Source organism: Brachycentrus maculatus, unplaced genomic scaffold, assembly GCF_059751285.1.
Source record: "Brachycentrus maculatus isolate JH-2025_06_01 unplaced genomic scaffold, ASM5975128v1 h1tg000316l, whole genome shotgun sequence".
In the NCBI taxonomy this organism is placed as follows: Eukaryota; Metazoa; Arthropoda; class Insecta; order Trichoptera; family Brachycentridae; genus Brachycentrus; species Brachycentrus maculatus.
In genome coordinates this window covers 535,542-552,589 of record NW_028281065.1, presented here as the reverse complement: position 1 = coordinate 552,589, position 17,048 = coordinate 535,542, and the positions used below count along the sequence as shown (strand labels likewise).

Sequence of the window (17,048 nt, the reverse complement as noted above, 5' to 3'; positions counted from 1 at the left end):
TGACTGATCTACCGGCGAACAAACCCTCAAACTTCTTTTGAACAATATGTCTATAAAAAATTTACTTCTATTAAAAAAAAAATTCTAAATACAATTTAAAAGAGAAAAATACGTGAGATTTTTCCAAGGTTACGTAAATGTAATAAATTAATCATACTTGGGTAGATCTTCCATTGACAACAGTTATTTCCGTCATTAATACTATTGTTGTCATGAGTTATCGTCGGGTATGTATGAGGAGATGCATGAATGTAGAAGAGGCAAAGAACAAGTGTTGCAAAGACCGAGTGGTTTGGCGTTCGATTCTCTCTGCCTACCCCTGCGGGGAAGCGGCGTGATGGTTAGTTAGTTATCGCACAATATGTATATTTTTTTTTACGCACTGAAAAGGAAATAGGTTAATAGTAAGGATAGTAATTAATAATAAAATATCAAAAAATAAATAAAAAAACATCATTTCTATAGAACACTTTTATTACAACCTGCAAATTTCGTCACACAGTTTTTTTTTTTACATAAAAATCCAATCTACAAATATTAAACATGATCTAGAACACTACATGAACCCATCCCACATAACCGTTACTAGTTTTTCTAAATATGTATGCATAACAATAATTTAACTATATTTATGTTCTGGATGGTTGTACTATAATATAGAGAAGTTTAGTTATCCTGTTATAAGCATTCAGAAGATGCTTCACTAGTAGATCAGTCTTGTGTTTACATGAAACATTTCAATAAAATCAGATATCACACGATATTTAGTACAATTTTAAAAATCACAATTAATATTTGCATAAAATGTATAAGCAATCATTACTAAACGCATGTTAGGGCAGTTGAATAAATTCAATAACAATCCAAAGTTTCCACATTCACTAGAAAATGAAAATATTATACATCTTACTATGCAAATATTGCTCTTTTACGTCTATGAATTAACATTCAATCACATAACAAGTAGGCATATGAAATAGGATTAATAATCTGCACACAGCATTAATTTATGTGGTAGCTACCTATCTGAGGCCTAAGTCCGGAAGTTCTCCAGGAGTTTGAGGCAGTCAAGATCATCTGCCTCGAGTTGCCGCAGTTAGGCATTTTGCAGTTTCAATACAAAAATATGAGTAGTTGGCGAGCAGACATGATCAATGATAATTTTGTAATAAAACTGCAGGGTAGCCAACTGCGGTAACTTGAAGGGGTTGTTTCTGATTGCTCAAACTGCTTGTCTATTCCCGCACTAACTTCTCGCTGATCCTCCTATGTATGAATGAATTATGTGATTTGATCAGTGAATTACCGTGAAACATTCGATGAAGCAAATTTGCAAAGCGAAAGTATCCAAAGATATATGACAATACTAACACCTATAAACTGTTGTGACTCTACTGCTCCCGGAGCAATTCAATTGTATATCTCTATTAACCTGTTGGCTCAGTTTTGTTCGACAACAAATCATGTAATTCTTTCATAAAAGGGAGCATCAGCCAATCTTATTACGCGGGGCTAAGAATTTAGACCTTTATGCAACTTGACAAAGTGGTTTAAGCCTGAGAATATTTTTCAAAGTCAAACTAGACAAACAACAGCTAACATTTTTAGTACACAAATATGAATGATTTGAAATTAAAATTACAGTAGCTTTAACAGCTTTGTTTCCAACATTACATGACCAACAATATTACGAAAGTTTTTTTGTCATTTAATTACGCAAGTCTTAATTAGTAAAAGAGTGAACACAGTTCGTCTTTAGAAATGATTACTATGTTTTATTACATTGTTTGTTTTTCCTATCGAATTAAGTATTGAACCTTTTTATGCATGTCAATATGTATTCACAATATGATTTTTGTTTTAAATTACCATGTCTAAAAAAAAAGATTCCAAGACAACAATGAAATATTTTTGAGAACATTCAGATAGATAAAAAAAATCATTACTTACGTATCACTTATATTTTTGTACTACATATTCCAAATTGCAAAGGCTTTCCCTAATAAATATTATGTCCTATAATTTAATGCACCTATACATTACACTCCCATAAACAAATTTTTATTATTCCCAAATAAAAAATAAAAATAAAATGCCGACTCCGGTAGAGAACAACATAATATATTTATATTTTTAATAAAAATGGATAACTTTTAAAGATTCCAGAAGGTATTTCTCAACAAACTCAATATGTACCATAGGTAAGTCAAATTATCATATATTTCAATAAAATAATCATTTGAAGGAAACTAAAGAGTAAAATGAACTGCATAAAAGAAATACCTAATATGTATGTACATATATTGTATCATATGAAATATTATTATCGGAATATAAGTTGTAGAACTTTGATTTGATTGAGTTATGGTGCTTATATTTTGATTATACATTTTTTTTTTTGATAAGAGGTACATGGGTCCATAAGTGAAAGTGTCAAAGAAGTGAAAATGCTTATAAAATTCTAGAGCAATAATGTTAAACAATATGACTACTCTAGTATTTTATAATTTCCGGAACCAAGACCTGGGTCTATTAGTACTAATATGTAATGAAATAAACAACCTTATTCAATAAATATGCCATTATTTTGGTTAATCCGACTCTGGAATATTCGAAAATTTCTAAAACAAAACATTTCGCAAATTCATTAAAAGGATCAAATTGATTTAAATATAGATTTTTTACACCTTGCATCTTATTATGTAATAGAAAAATTGACGATTTAGAGGATATATTAATAACAATTAGGTAAACAACTTTTATTTAAAAAAGTTTACTATGCACATATATAGAAACATAAACAAAGGAAACTGTAATAAAGATATTTAATTTTTAAATTTGCCTGAATGCACTTAAACTGTGGTAGAGATATAAGTGCGCTTAAAAGATTGCATGCTTATAATTAATTTTTTGTTCCTTTAGATGTCATTTCTGTTTACAACTAATTATGTTTGTTAAAAACACTTAAACATCTGCAAACGATAATAAAAGTATAACATTTTGAGAACATTCCATATTTTTAGGCCTTTGTGCATTTATACCTAAGATTCTGCAAACTTTTCATCAAATCACACGTAGTAAACTTTTAATATTAAAAAATTTGAAAACTGGCACCATCTTGGGTACCTGGAAGTAAATTTGCATAATCTTAGGCTGACTGAATACTATGTAGCAAACATAGCGATAGAATGATACAAAAAAATAGAACGAACTTCTTTTTCATTGGTGTAATATTTTTATATGTTCAAATCATTTTTCTCATTGTACTGTTCACTAATTCCCTACACACGTGACAAGAACTGTCGCTTGTCTGTCGCGATAGCGTCTTGTCATGTCTCATGTGCAACACCAAGGTAAATTCTATGTATCTCAAAAACAAGCATATAAGCTTACTGCAAATACGCATCAGCTGGACGCTCACCTGAAATTTGCTAGTCAGCTTTACTTGACACTTCATGGGACTGTAAAAGTCGGAATGAGATTTTAAGAAAACTTCTGTACTAAAACAAACTACATTTATAATTATAGTCTTCAATAAAGGACACCTGAAAGATGACGTTATGAAAGTGCGGTGTTTAAAAGCAGATTGGTACAAGTCAGGAGTCAAATTAGTAGGAACTGCCATATCATTCTTCACATTTAATTACGATTTATATATTTCAATTAGTGCCTCTCTATAATTGAGCATTTCATAAACAATATTTGGATAACGCAACCATTGTATATTTTATTATGTATATGAGAGACTCGCTAACATTTATTTAGGCACAATAAAGTACATTGCAGTAGCCCTTTGGCAGTTTTCTTAAATTCCACATTTGTGTGAATTGTCACAACTGTGTGTATATGTAAACTATGTATGTGACAAACCGAAAAATTCTTTAGAACTGTAAATAACATATCATATATAAGGAAAAGATTATTTTGTTTAGTTGCATATCTGCTCAAAATAAATATATGCATGATCCAAGGATACTTCAAAGATCACTCCAAAAGTACTTTGTTTTTATCATTAAATCATACCTTTTTTATTTATTGTTTCGGCATTTACTTTGTGGTAAGACATGTTAAAATGATTAAGGAAACACTTGTTTTTATACCACTTGAGTAAAAAAATAAGTGTTTCCTTAATAATTTTAAATCATACCTATATGATTGACTAAAAGAAAACAATGTTTATCTAACTGATGTTTATGTCAAGCTATTGCATAAGTTTCAAAATCTTTTTTTCTGATGGTTTCCTTAACTATGATTATATTTTAATGTTACAATGACCAACACATTTGTTAGAGATTTTGTGCTATTTTGGTGTAATTTTTTTAAAGTGATTTAATCTAATTTATCTATCATAAAAACAGATTCAATTTGATAAAATGATTCTATGGAAGAAAATTTCATATTTTAAATTACAATTCAAAGAGGGACAATTTTAAATAGTACCTAATAGTTGAAAAATTTCATTCTACTCATCAAAATGTTTAATGTTAAAATCGACAAAATTTCAAATATGAATTTACAATAGGAGTTTGAGTTACAGCCTTTTACTTACATTATTAAAAATTCTTAAGCAACTTCGTTAACTCTAATCAATGCAAAACTACTGATATAAAAATATGCTAAGTTGAAAACGTTACTAGTTACCAGCTGCCCAATTTTAAAATCAAAGAGCCATATTTGGGAGTTTTAAAACTTGTCAGTCATTGAATGAGTTTATTTTTGTAAACTGAACTATTATCTGAGGAGTGAGATTTTAGTAGTTTTTAACTAATATTAGTACTCACAAAACTAAGAGGTATGATAGCAAAAACTAATGCATATTTACATCATTTTGAGTGTGTCCAAATACTGGTTCACAAATCTGGATTATGTCCACTCAAGGAGTTATTTTTACATTTTTGACATCTCCACATAGATTAGGAAGACTATGGAAGTCTGGGTATTTACAGGGCTTATGACCTGTCATAGACTGGTTAAGTGATATTTTTACAAACGTGTAACATTCACTATTCTACCCACGATCGACAACCACACTTCTCTTCTTTTTGGAACTCTGATATATATTATAATCTCATGACACTGTACATGTATGTGAGTTCACTAGTGAGCAGTGTGGTTGTCAATCATGGGTAATGATGCATGTGTATAAAGTGATCACTCAACTAGCCTATGACAGGTCATAAGCCTGTAAATACCAGAATTCCATATTCTTCTTCATCTATGTTGAGATGTCAAAAATTTCGTGCACATTTATATGGCAATATTGATTTCTTTACAAATAGGTTCAAAAATATTTTTAAAATTAGGGCAAAAATGAAATTGTAATTGTTTGAATTAGTGAGCATCTACTGTACCATATTTCGTACAAACGTTTCAAGAAATTATGCAACAAAAACATGTCGGGTTGTGGTCCCGTGGTTAGTGTCGCGGACTCTTGAGTCAGAGTTTCTCGGTTCCAACCCATACCACAATTTGATACCCATCTCTGATAATGAGCTGCTTAGGCTCACAGAAATAGTATGAAATTGAAATATTTGTGTAAATCATAAAAACACAAATATTTCTCTTTAAAAAAAAAAAGAAAAGAAAAACAAAAAAGTCTCCAGAGGTTGCTACAGGTACAATTTTGTTCAGTATTGAGACATAGAGAAATGCTACATTGTCATCCACACTCCTCTAGCACTAATTTTATCGGATGATAAGATTCACCCATGCTTTCCTTGACATTAATATTTTGGTTACAGTCGCTTGGTTTTAAATTTGGTCAGCCTTTATACACCTAATATTATGTCATTGAATTAACTACATACTTAAAATTTTAACTGGCCATTGAACGATATATTAGTTAAGTTTCATATAATATATGAAGCCAATTATTTTATTTGCGTTGCGTGTAAATTTATTTCTAATATAAATATATCATTTTCTGTCAATTTAGATTTAAATATACATAATTTGTAATCTTTGGAGTATAAAAAATAAATAAATAGTGATAATGTAAACATTCCTTGTGGAAAAATTGCTGATTTTTATATGTAGACATAGGTATACCATGGAAAAATTAGTTGATTTCTATTGTTTCCGTAATGTCAAAATAACATTTCCTGCAAAATTTATATGTATTTTTTTTTGTATGTAAAAATTAACAAAATTAACACAGGTTGTGAAAAAAATAAATGTCATCAACAAATTGCGCGAGAAATTAGAAAGCAAGGAATCCTCACATAACATTGTCATGCAAGAGCCGTAATATGTACAAATAAATATATAAGCAATAATAAATAAAACTAAAAATAATATATTTGACTGAAATGTCAACCGGTTTATAAATTATACAAATAATTGATAATTTCTTTTTCTGCATAGTATAATTAAGTATAAACTCTATATTTATTAGTTTATTTCGTTGTAATTTAACAGTATTTTTATTACACCATATAATATTTTATAATATGAGACTTGTAGTAAGGATATTCATGTAAATATAAATATTATACATATATGATTTCGTGTAAATGAAATAAAAGTGTCTTGACAACTAAATTTAAAAAAATCAAATGTGCATAAAAAAATCTCTCATTATTTTAAGTTAATATCATTTTCATACAGTACACAATAAAACATTGTTAATTTTTCTTTTTAACTATTACCATATTTCAACTATAAATGTTTTATTTCTTATCTACAATTTATGTTCAGATACGAGACTGTATTTTTGGCAAATTGAATTATTTTCTTACTATTGTCTAATATTTGTTAATTGATACACTTCAACCGGCCACATATACATATACATAACATAAAAAATACATACCTAATAAACATTTGACTAACAAATAATGTTAAATTAACAGGAAATAAATAAAGAATTAACACATATTAAAATTAAAGTACGTAAACGATTTACACAAATAATATGTCAAAAAATTATACATATTATTTCCATCAGTACGAGTCCGTTACGATATAGATTTGTAACATACATCAATGTCTCCGAGTTGAGTTAATGTCACACACTTGATCAATAATTATATATTATAAATTAATTCATACATGGTTTGAGTTTCGCTCAAAGTAATAATAAGACAGCTTTCCTTAAAAATAATATTGTTAAAAATATTTTTTAACCCTCTTGTTGTGATCAAATGGTTCCAAAAGTGAACATATTCATATTCGACGTTAGTAAACCATTCGGATATTGAAATACTCAAGAATGAAAATAAACCATAAACATATTTCTGTCTAGTCGTGACAGAGAAGAGTGGTTGCCATACTATCGTCGGCTCGGTCATTTAAGTAAGGATATTTTTAGTACGTAAAATTTAGTAGACATCTCGAATGCCATAGTCAATTTGGTAAAAAGAACACATCAACTGAACATGACCACATTTCATCACACGTTACTCGTCCTCAACCCGTTACATGAGGGTTAATCCAATTAGAGTCATTTTAAAGTAACAACTATTTAGCGTTGCATCATTAAAGCTATATCACAACTAAGCCATTGTTAACCAAAGAGGCTTAAGCTACATTGTTTTGCACGGGGCATTTCGGCCGTAATTGACAAAAACATTTTTATTTCTATCACCATCTAACAGTCCTGTTTCAGAAGTGGTAAAACAAGTGTCAGCTCTCGTTTAACGCAGTCAATTGTTTTGGAATCAGTTTTGGAACAATTTGAAAGCAACGATGAACAAAAACACGTGCGAGGTGATCAGTTGATTGCCTGTTCTGTCATTTGAAGACAGAGCGATTCTAATCTAGAGTTGATGTCACCCATCGACGCTGCAGAAGGAAGCGGTCTCGGTAGCGGCGGTGAGGGGAAGGAAGGATACGAAGAGCTCTTCTTGTTTGGTTCGGGAATTTGCCAGTTACCGCCACTTAAGCATGAACGCCACCTGAAAAATGTATGTTTGCTTTAATTTATAAGAACATATTGTTTTTTTTTTCAAATACAAATAGTACATCCATATTTGTGTTCACATTTGCAAAAATGGTCAAAAAGAGATGAAACGTGAATACGGCGATTCTACTCTATGCCAATACAAAAAAAATAATAAATTTGATGGCAATTATGCATTGCATAACATGGATATATTTTTTAAATGTTTAACATTATGCCCAACAAAAATTGTCAGCTGCTTTCATAGAATAGTCCCAATAGATTAACATTTTTTGTATTTTTGAAATTACTGTACTTTTAGTTTCTCCGTGTTGCCATTACCCCCCACATCACAGACAATATGAACAATATACATAGATGACAGTAGGAACCGCAATGTATATTGTTTCTCCGTGTTGCCATCACACACCACATCATAGACGACATGAACAACATACATGGAAGACAGTAGGAACCACAATGTACTTTGTGAAATACATAAAATGAAATTTAAAAAATTCACCTTGGTTTCGGACGTCTCTGGAAGGGAGCATCGCCAAGATGGGCTAGGAACTGCCTGGGGGGCACCCGGTACTTGAGGGACTTGAGTTCAGCCGCTAAAGCAGCACTGCGGGAGAAGGCATCGTGGGACAAAGCGCGGTCCACTAGCCAACAGTGCAAGGCCATGACGACACCCCCGTCGAGGTATGATGCCCCGTTCGACAATAGACGAGAAGATGCTGAAATGGTCAAATCATTCCTTAAAATATCAAGCAAAAGCAAGGATAGAAAGACCAGAGATATTTCTAAAGGTGGGGACTGACCGGAGCATTTCATGGTAACTTAACATTCGCAGCGAGCATCCGACTTCGTGTGGAGCACTCAGCACGAGCGGCGAGCAGCTCGGCTCGCTGTACTGGCTTTACGAATGCTCGCATCGTAACGTGTTGCATTGCGACAAAAAGACTCTGGTCAGTTCCCACCTTAAGAGGTGGTCAGGAAGAATATTGGATTTAGCATACAGTACTAACGTTTCACAACTAGTGGTATGCATACACCTAGGGATACACAAAGTTGGTTGAATAGATACACATGGCAATATCTTTACTAAGATAATTATTAGTAATTCAATGAACAAGAAAAAAAACATTTATAAAAGTATTAATACTTTATTAACTTAATTTTTTTCTTTTAGACATTCCTCAAATACCATGCAAATTTGTACTACAGTACTAGCAAAAAATGCACATTTTAACAAAACATTAATAATTTCTGTACCATCGTGCGATTATTATGATTTTTTCAATACTCAGGTCATAAAATAATATTTATGATTTAACAAGCAGCAGTTGAAATTATGAGCAAAAAGTGTCGTATTGTGATTCATTCTAGAAACATTTTATTTTCATTAAAAATATTTTCTTCAAAATGTAACATTTTCACCAATAATAGTGCTTATTTATTTTATTTTATTTTTAGTTCGTAGTAAATATCATTTTTAAATGAATAGTTCAACTTTGAAATCGATATAGTGATTTGCGTAATTGTGAGAATTATTTCCAGTACGTAGGGTAGAAAAACTGACTTGGTCATATTGCGTTTGGTAGCGAAAAGCCGACTAGTCGGCTTTTTGTAGTTAATGCGTTAAAATCGCTGAAATATACTTAGGCTGAATAAAGAACATTTAGCAAGCATTATGTATGCCTATTTAAAAATAATAAATTTGAAACATTGTAAGAATCATGGTACTTGTACAAGCGGAAGTTAGTCTTATATTTTTAAGACTTTTAAATAAATTAAATAAGTGTCCTAAATATGAGATGACCCACTTAGTTTTTGTTGAAAAACATACATATTTACATGAGAATGAATAATTAATGCTTATTTATCACAAAGTACAGTCGTCACTTTTCTCAATAAAAACATGATGGAATTAGTACACCATCCAACTTAGTCACACACACTGACATGTGACATATATTCCAACTTAGTAAAAACGATAATTTTATATGCCGTTTACATCATTATGATATTATAAGTAACAAATAATATTGACAGAATAGTTGAAATACGTTTTATTTACCACAAAATTTTAGAGCATCCGTAAACAGCAAAATTTTAAACTGCACAATAAAATACTAGATAACTTATGCTATATATAAATATTTTTCCACCTTCGTGGTGTAATGGTTAGCGTGTTTAGCTACCGTGCTGGAGATCCCGGGGTCATACACATTTGTGATTTTACACTCTAATATTTATTTAATATTACCCTGAGCTGGTCCCTAAAGCGCTAAAGTGATCACCTTGCCTTCATGTAAGTAACGATCGAGATAACACTGCATCAATATGATGCAGTGCCCTATGCACCATTGGGCGCAGATAAGGGTAAAAAGAAGTAATTTCATGTTTCTTTTATATTAAACTCTTCATTAATCAGATAAGTGAATAAAATTTCACCAAGTTACGACCTACAATTAAAAATACTTGTGACCAAAACAGAATGACATATTTTTGTTAGTAATATTCGTTCATGAAGAACATTTTTCAATCTAATTCAATGATTACGTACATATAAATATGCGTTTTTATATATCGTTATCGGGTGTTTTTTTTCAACCCCAACCCCAATATTACTCAGACAGTCAGCTGCCACACAGTATACTGATCACAAGTAACCGCAAACCCAATTCCAATCTGTACAATGTTTTTTGGCATTTTTTGTGCTCTACCAAAAGTAAACAAATATAATGCTTATAAGCGTCTCCCACTCTCTACCAACGGTATGTAAAATACGCTTTTACGCATTTCCCGCAAACAATGTGTCAACATGACTGCACTGATGATTTAGATCCTAGGTTATCGACTGGGCGATAATGTCCCATTGTGAGCGTTTGGGACTTCCAGAGGGACAGTCTACAGTTTACTTACAGTGTAATTAAAATATAAAATATAGTGATGGATGTAGCTGTTTCGCAACAGATGATAGGTAAAAAAAATGGGTGGGCTCTAGAAAAAAATATATTCTAAATTCGGGCGGTGGGCAAAATAAGGTTGAAAACCTATGATTTAGTTATACGTATCATATTTAATTTTTTTGGAATCACATTTTTGAGTTCTAAAAATGTGGATTATCAATTATATGAAATATTGAAAAAAAATACAATTAGTCATTTTCAATAAAAAATATTTACATTTATAATAATACATACACATATATGTATACATATATACATATGCACATAAACAAATGCATGTCCAGAGCAAATCTATTTAGTATTATTGTTACATGATTCCTAAATTGTTTTGTTGCAAATTTAAAACAAAATATTACCTACTTAACAATAAATATCATTATTTATTATTTCATTAATATAGACCAATGTTAAAGATTTATTTAAAAACATTTATTTAAAAAAAAAAAATTATCCCATCATTTGAAAGTCAGGTGATGACAACAGGTGATGTCATTTTCCATGATTTGCATCATGTCTCTCAATGTTTGATGTATTTAGAGAATGAAATTATACTTATCAGGAATCGATAATGGGTAAATAAAATCACATTTTTATCAAATCAATAATTAGTATACAATTATTCACGCCATAACATAACTTTGATCAAATAAAGGTCTGGTCATGTGTGAAATAAATCTTGAATTAACCAATAGGAAAACAAATACACCAGAAACAATTCGTGAAATATTCCGCAGGTAAGTATGGATACAAATTATTCAAGGAAATTTTGTAACGGAAGCGTCTGCGTTTGGTTTGAGATCTTAGACAAACAAGTCATGAGAGTAAATTTACTAGAGACTATAAATTTTTAAACTGGATGAGGTTGGTTTAATACAGGGGATGAGGTTGGCCTAAATTCTTTGTCATAGTGACAAATTTTAACAGCATTTAACGGAAATATGTCCAATAAACTACTTTCTAATTACAATAAGGTCTACTCACTGAAATATATTGTAATATGAATGGCAAAATATAATAATAATGCTCCTGCATTAGGATAATCCGGGGCATTTTTTGTATCAATTTGAAATTATAAATTGAGATTAAGTTGAATCGCAGTAATGATATAAAATATTTAAAAATAAATCATACCCGAAGACTAGCCAGGTCTTCGTAAGATTTATATTAAGATAATATCACAAATAGATACCAGTTACGTGTGCATAGCGTAGTTCCGAAATGGCAAACTTTAGGATATAAATCAGAACTGGCAAAGTTCCCCATGAGATACTTTTTTTAGCACTAAGCCTTGATATCAGAATTGCTCTCGCGCTAGGATAGTAATGGAATGATTAAAAAAGTCTAGTGGTCGCAAATAAAAGGAGAACTACCCCAATTTTTTTTCCATAAATTAAATAAGATTTGATTGGAGGAGTATTCCAATTTATATATAAAAAGATAGCTACTAAAATAAAATCTGCAATTAAATTCAGTATTTTATTCTCTCTGCTTAACTCAAATTTGCTTTACTTTTTTTATTGAAAAATGGATTTCACTTTTCTGGGTTCAAACCATCATATTGTAACACAAACTGGGAAATATTCTCTTTTGAATTACCGTAGAACGGGGCTACTTGAACTTTGATGTGTTACTTGAGCCCAATTAAAAAAAAAAATTAATCTGCATTTGGTCTACAATATTAAACGTATTGTGACAATAAGTGTCACCTGTCAGGGAAACAATGAATCGTGTCGAACATTGAATCTGACCAAATACAGATCTAAATTTTTTTTTTGTACTGGACTCAAGTAACACATCAAAGTTCAAGTAGCTCCGTTCTACGGTACTTATTTTTATTAAAAAAATAAGTACAAAAAACCTACCAGGATCAAATCTTTTAAGATTTATGATCCCGAAATCATTGCAGAGAGATACGGTCACCTACCTACATTATGATACAGTTTAAACTGTGTCACTTCTTAATAATAAGCAATGATTGACATTATGGGAATTAATAGTTGACAACTTACAAAGGTCCAAAACTCGGACTACCAAGGTAGCGAGTATAGATTCCGGTTTGATGGGACTTATGACTATATTCCGTAACTGCTCAAGTAGAGCCGTCATGCTCGGTAGGGGTATGAAGGAGCCACTAGACAGTTCTCGTTCCATTCCTTCTAGAACACTTTGTCTCTCCGTTAACTTCCGAATTGACAGTAGTAATTTGTGTCTTGCACCTTTTGTCACGCCTAAAAATAAAATAAAAAACAAAGTTAAGATTGTAACATGTAGATTAATGGATAAATATGTAGTCACATGTTGGTTATAAAAATAATCAGCGACCATTTTTACAACACGTTAAACGGTTCTCTTCCTTAAGAGCTCTCCAATGACGTTCTAGTCAGGCCGGTCATACAAAATTAGTGTGTTGACCGCTCATCTTTGTGCTTGTTTCTATCTTGCCTATGTCAAGAATTAATTTTTATAATTTAAAATATAGAACACATAATATGTACATATTTAACACCACACAGTGTATATATTTGGTAAGTCCTCATAATATCTTTTAAATATATATAAACAAAAAATAAGATTTTGCTAGGTTTTACTTTTCTTAAAATGTTACTGTCTATCGGGAGCAGCTTTACTAATATCTCATAGAACTTAAAGAGGTCAAATAGAAAACACAAATTTATTTATTGGTTTTATGGACTTAATGTATCAAATGACCAAGCATTTATTCAGATATTGTTTATTCCCTTAGAGATTAATTATTTTTTTTAAAAGATAGTGACGAAAATGGGATGTAGATATTATTTGATTTTTAAATCTTTTAATAGAATACTCATTTATCTATAAAAATCTGGGAAATTAAGAAAAATGTAAAAGGAGATTATCATTTAATTAATGGGTTTATGCATTGATATTGTCTGTTTAGGAAAAAAAAAAAGTACAGTTCGGTAAAAGTCCAAGTTGTAGTTAAAATTATAATAAAACCATGTTTTGAAAGATAGAACCACTGACATAAAAATGGCTGTCTAAAAATGGACAACGTAGGGTTTTATGTAATGTAAGTTATTTCCATTATATGTTGTAAACTTAGCTCACCTAATCTTTGAAGGTAATCCTCGTCGATAGACATCATTTCATCGTAGGAAATATTTGAAAAGAGCCAGATGTACTTGTGGAGTCTCAAGGTTTTCAGCCAGTGGGCGACAGTCGACATTCCTCCGTGGTCCCCGACATTGTTGAACCGGAGGTCGTCCAATCGCGTCTCGCTTCCGCTGCTGTTGGGCAAGTTCCCCATCGGCCGCACGTTCAGCAAACTGTGCTCGCTCGAGAGGGAGAAGCTTCTAGGTTTCTGGACAAAGTAGGGATCGTTGTTCAGGTTCTCCGAAGAAGAGGACATGAACACGTACGATGTCGACGGAGGCGTCAGGCTGTTGGACCTCCGCGCCTTGGGCTGGATGATCACCGGGTCGAACAACACCCTGTCGTTGTCACCGTTCAGCTCGATCTCTGTTCCGTTCTTAGAAAAGGATTCGTGAAGAACTTCGTTATTAATTTGGATGCAGATAGGCTCCGTATTATTCGATATGACTTGCTCGAGGGTACTTTTGAATTCCACATTTTTGCCGATGGTTCGTCTGAAGGCCTGGCAGCCGTTACTCGGCCATATGGGCCTGAGCTGCGAGGAGGGGAGTTCGGGTTGCTGCCACAAATCCAATTTGGATTTCGAACTACCCGTTACATGCTCTTCCAATTGTTTTAATAATTGCGTCAGTAACCTACATGAAAATTAAAACGAGCTTGATTATTTGCACAATTTAATGATATGGAATTTAATTCAAATTAGGGATAGAACTTACCGTCTGTCGTTGTTGTTGACAGCGGGATGAATCAGGAGGTATGATAACAATTGTTGGCATTCGTCAGTGTACTGAGAGACATTGACACAATGCCTCACCAGGTGTGGTACGCAGCTAAGATACAGATCCTTAGCCTTGTCATTTCCGGGTCTCAGTAGAGGTAGATGTGTCAACAGTTTGCTCAATTTATCCCCGACATCCACGTCCAACTGCTGCTCCGCTCCTTGCACCAAAGTGGCGACAAAACTCGGATCGTTGGCGTCGGTTTCTTGGAGAATGTATTCCGCGTTAAAATTTTGGGCCAAAGCCGTGTCGATAACATATCGGAGCAATTTCAAACTGTTGGTCGGGACTCTCCGAAGTAGCGCGCAGAGTACTACGGTCTTCTCGCAAGTCGTCCACCCTTCGAAAATACCCGCCACACCCCCCACTTGAGTACTAAATGATCCACTCATTACTATTTCTGGCATCTGTCGTGTATTTGAAGAAAAACGTCAATAATTTCCCGTCAATGTGTATAATATGGCGAATTTAGCCGCCACATTTCTGATTGACAAGTAATGTAAAATAACGTTCCGCAGACACTGCGCAAAATGACAAGTCCGAAAAGTAATCTTAACTGCGATCACCACACCTGCTTATGCTTAATAAAACTTCTATGATAGTTGTCGTTTCGCTAGCCCGCAATACGAATTATTTTAATCTCAAATATCACTGACTGATAACGTGGAATCAGGCTACCTTTCAAAACATTCCCAGATCGCCCCAAGATGGCTGTCGAATCACTGTAGGAAACTGCAAGAAATTACATGAATATTGCCATGTGTAAGGATATCGAAATTCCTTATATTATTGTCAAATTATGTGGGTAGATTTAATATATCGATGCGCGCTAATATATGAAATACTAATCTTAAACAATAATGTTTGATAATAAAAATAAATACAAACTTCTTTTTAATATTTAAAAAAAAATGAACAAAAGTTACAGTATGCGTATATTTCAAATTCACGTTTTTTCTGTATTACAATATTGTCCGTTTCCATAGTGCAGTGGTGGCTACAATGTTGGAGGACCCAAGTTCAATTTCCAGAGGGGTCAAAATAAATATTTTTATGTTATTTTTACCCTGGTGTAGTACCCGAAGTGCATAATTAATTGCCTTGCCTTCGTATAATAAAATATCAACTAAACAGTGCATCGGTTTAATGCAGAACCCTATAAAAGTATAAACCTTTTTTCATCTTCTTCTTCAAACCCTCATCCGCACCCGATGGTGTATAGGGCACTGCATCATATAAAAGCGGTTTTATCTTGATCATTAACACACGAAGGAAAGGTATCAGCCCTCCGCCTCAAGTACCAGTCCAGGGTAATATTGAATAAGTGTTACAGTGCAAAAATCACTTATGTTAACCATTGGGTCAAGATAAAGGTCTTCAGTAGTAGTAGTAGTAGCAGTAGTTATTTATACAATAATGTTTTTATAGTTATATAATTATTATACATATATATTATATATTTAATTAAGACATTTCCAAAATTTTAATACCTGAAAATTAAGTTTTCGTTACATTTGTTTGTCAGTACCTATTTTGAAAACCATATTTATTTATGTATTATTATACTATATGGATTTTGTAAAAGTAATTCGCTTTTCCTCTTCATTATTTGTTGGTTTAAAAGTATTTTCCGTGATTCAACTCCAGGCACCATTGTATTTTTACGTACCAAAATGTTTCTTGATTACTATTTAGAAAAGTTTATTCTATATTTGTGTGGCAATGTTTTAATAGCCTTACGACTTAAGTAAGCTATTTATAACAAGAACTAATATTGCTCATTACCAATAACAATCACCTGATCATTATTACTTTATCTTACGTAAATCCCCACGCTTGAATTTCAATAAGTAATTATTTATAAACCCATGATGAGTCACGGAGAAATCTAACCTATTGAAATATATGTACTATATAATGATGTTCATATTTGTATCAGGACATATGAACAAAAAATAATAATAAAATATAATTTTAGTATTTAGAAGGCTTCAGCCCTGTGATTAATATAATTAACTTTTGAATAGAATAACTGGTCAAATTATAATTTGAATAAAAATTAGTTATCAGGTAAATAAAATAAGCTGGAAGAATCTTACATACATTTCATGAAGGTCTCTGCTAAATAATGTAGAAACTTAACTCAACTCAACCATAAATGGTGCCGGAAACTCACGTGTGAATCAAGGCGTCAGTTAAAGTATTTATACAACATCCAAAATTTGAGTAGTGCGATTGTCAATCATGGGTAAATGTTACACATGTATAAAGTGATCATTT

At 32.0% G+C, this 17,048-nt stretch overlaps 1 protein-coding gene across 1 annotated transcript; it reads right to left on the bottom strand.

The window, feature by feature from the left end:
* Window positions 1-6,627: 6,627 nt before the first annotated feature.
* smg (sterile alpha motif domain containing protein 4 smaug) lies at window positions 6,628-15,492 on the bottom strand. Its single transcript, XM_088268296.1, has 5 exons — window positions 14,706-15,492; window positions 13,945-14,624; window positions 12,867-13,085; window positions 8,403-8,619; window positions 6,628-7,895 (listed from the first exon to the last, which is right to left on the bottom strand). The coding sequence occupies exons 1-5, from the start codon at window positions 15,173-15,175 to the stop codon at window positions 7,712-7,714; spliced, it is 1,770 nt and encodes a 589-aa protein (XP_088124422.1). The 5' UTR covers window positions 15,176-15,492; the 3' UTR covers window positions 6,628-7,711.
* Between the last annotated feature and the right edge of the window lie 1,556 nt (window positions 15,493-17,048).

Excerpts from the sequence above, each read along its gene's own strand:
- smg (XM_088268296.1), bottom strand. The coding sequence starts at position 15,175 with ATGCCAGAAATAGTAATGAGTGGATCATTTAGTACTCAAGTGGGGGGT. Across the intron at positions 13,086-13,944 it reads GGATTACCTTCAAAGATTAG|GCGTGACAAAAGGTGCAAGA; the intron begins GTGAGCTAAGTT and ends TTTTATTTTTAG. Across the intron at positions 7,896-8,402 it reads CAGAGACGTCCGAAACCAAG|GTGGCGTTCATGCTTAAGTG; the intron begins GTGAATTTTTTA and ends TACATTTTTCAG.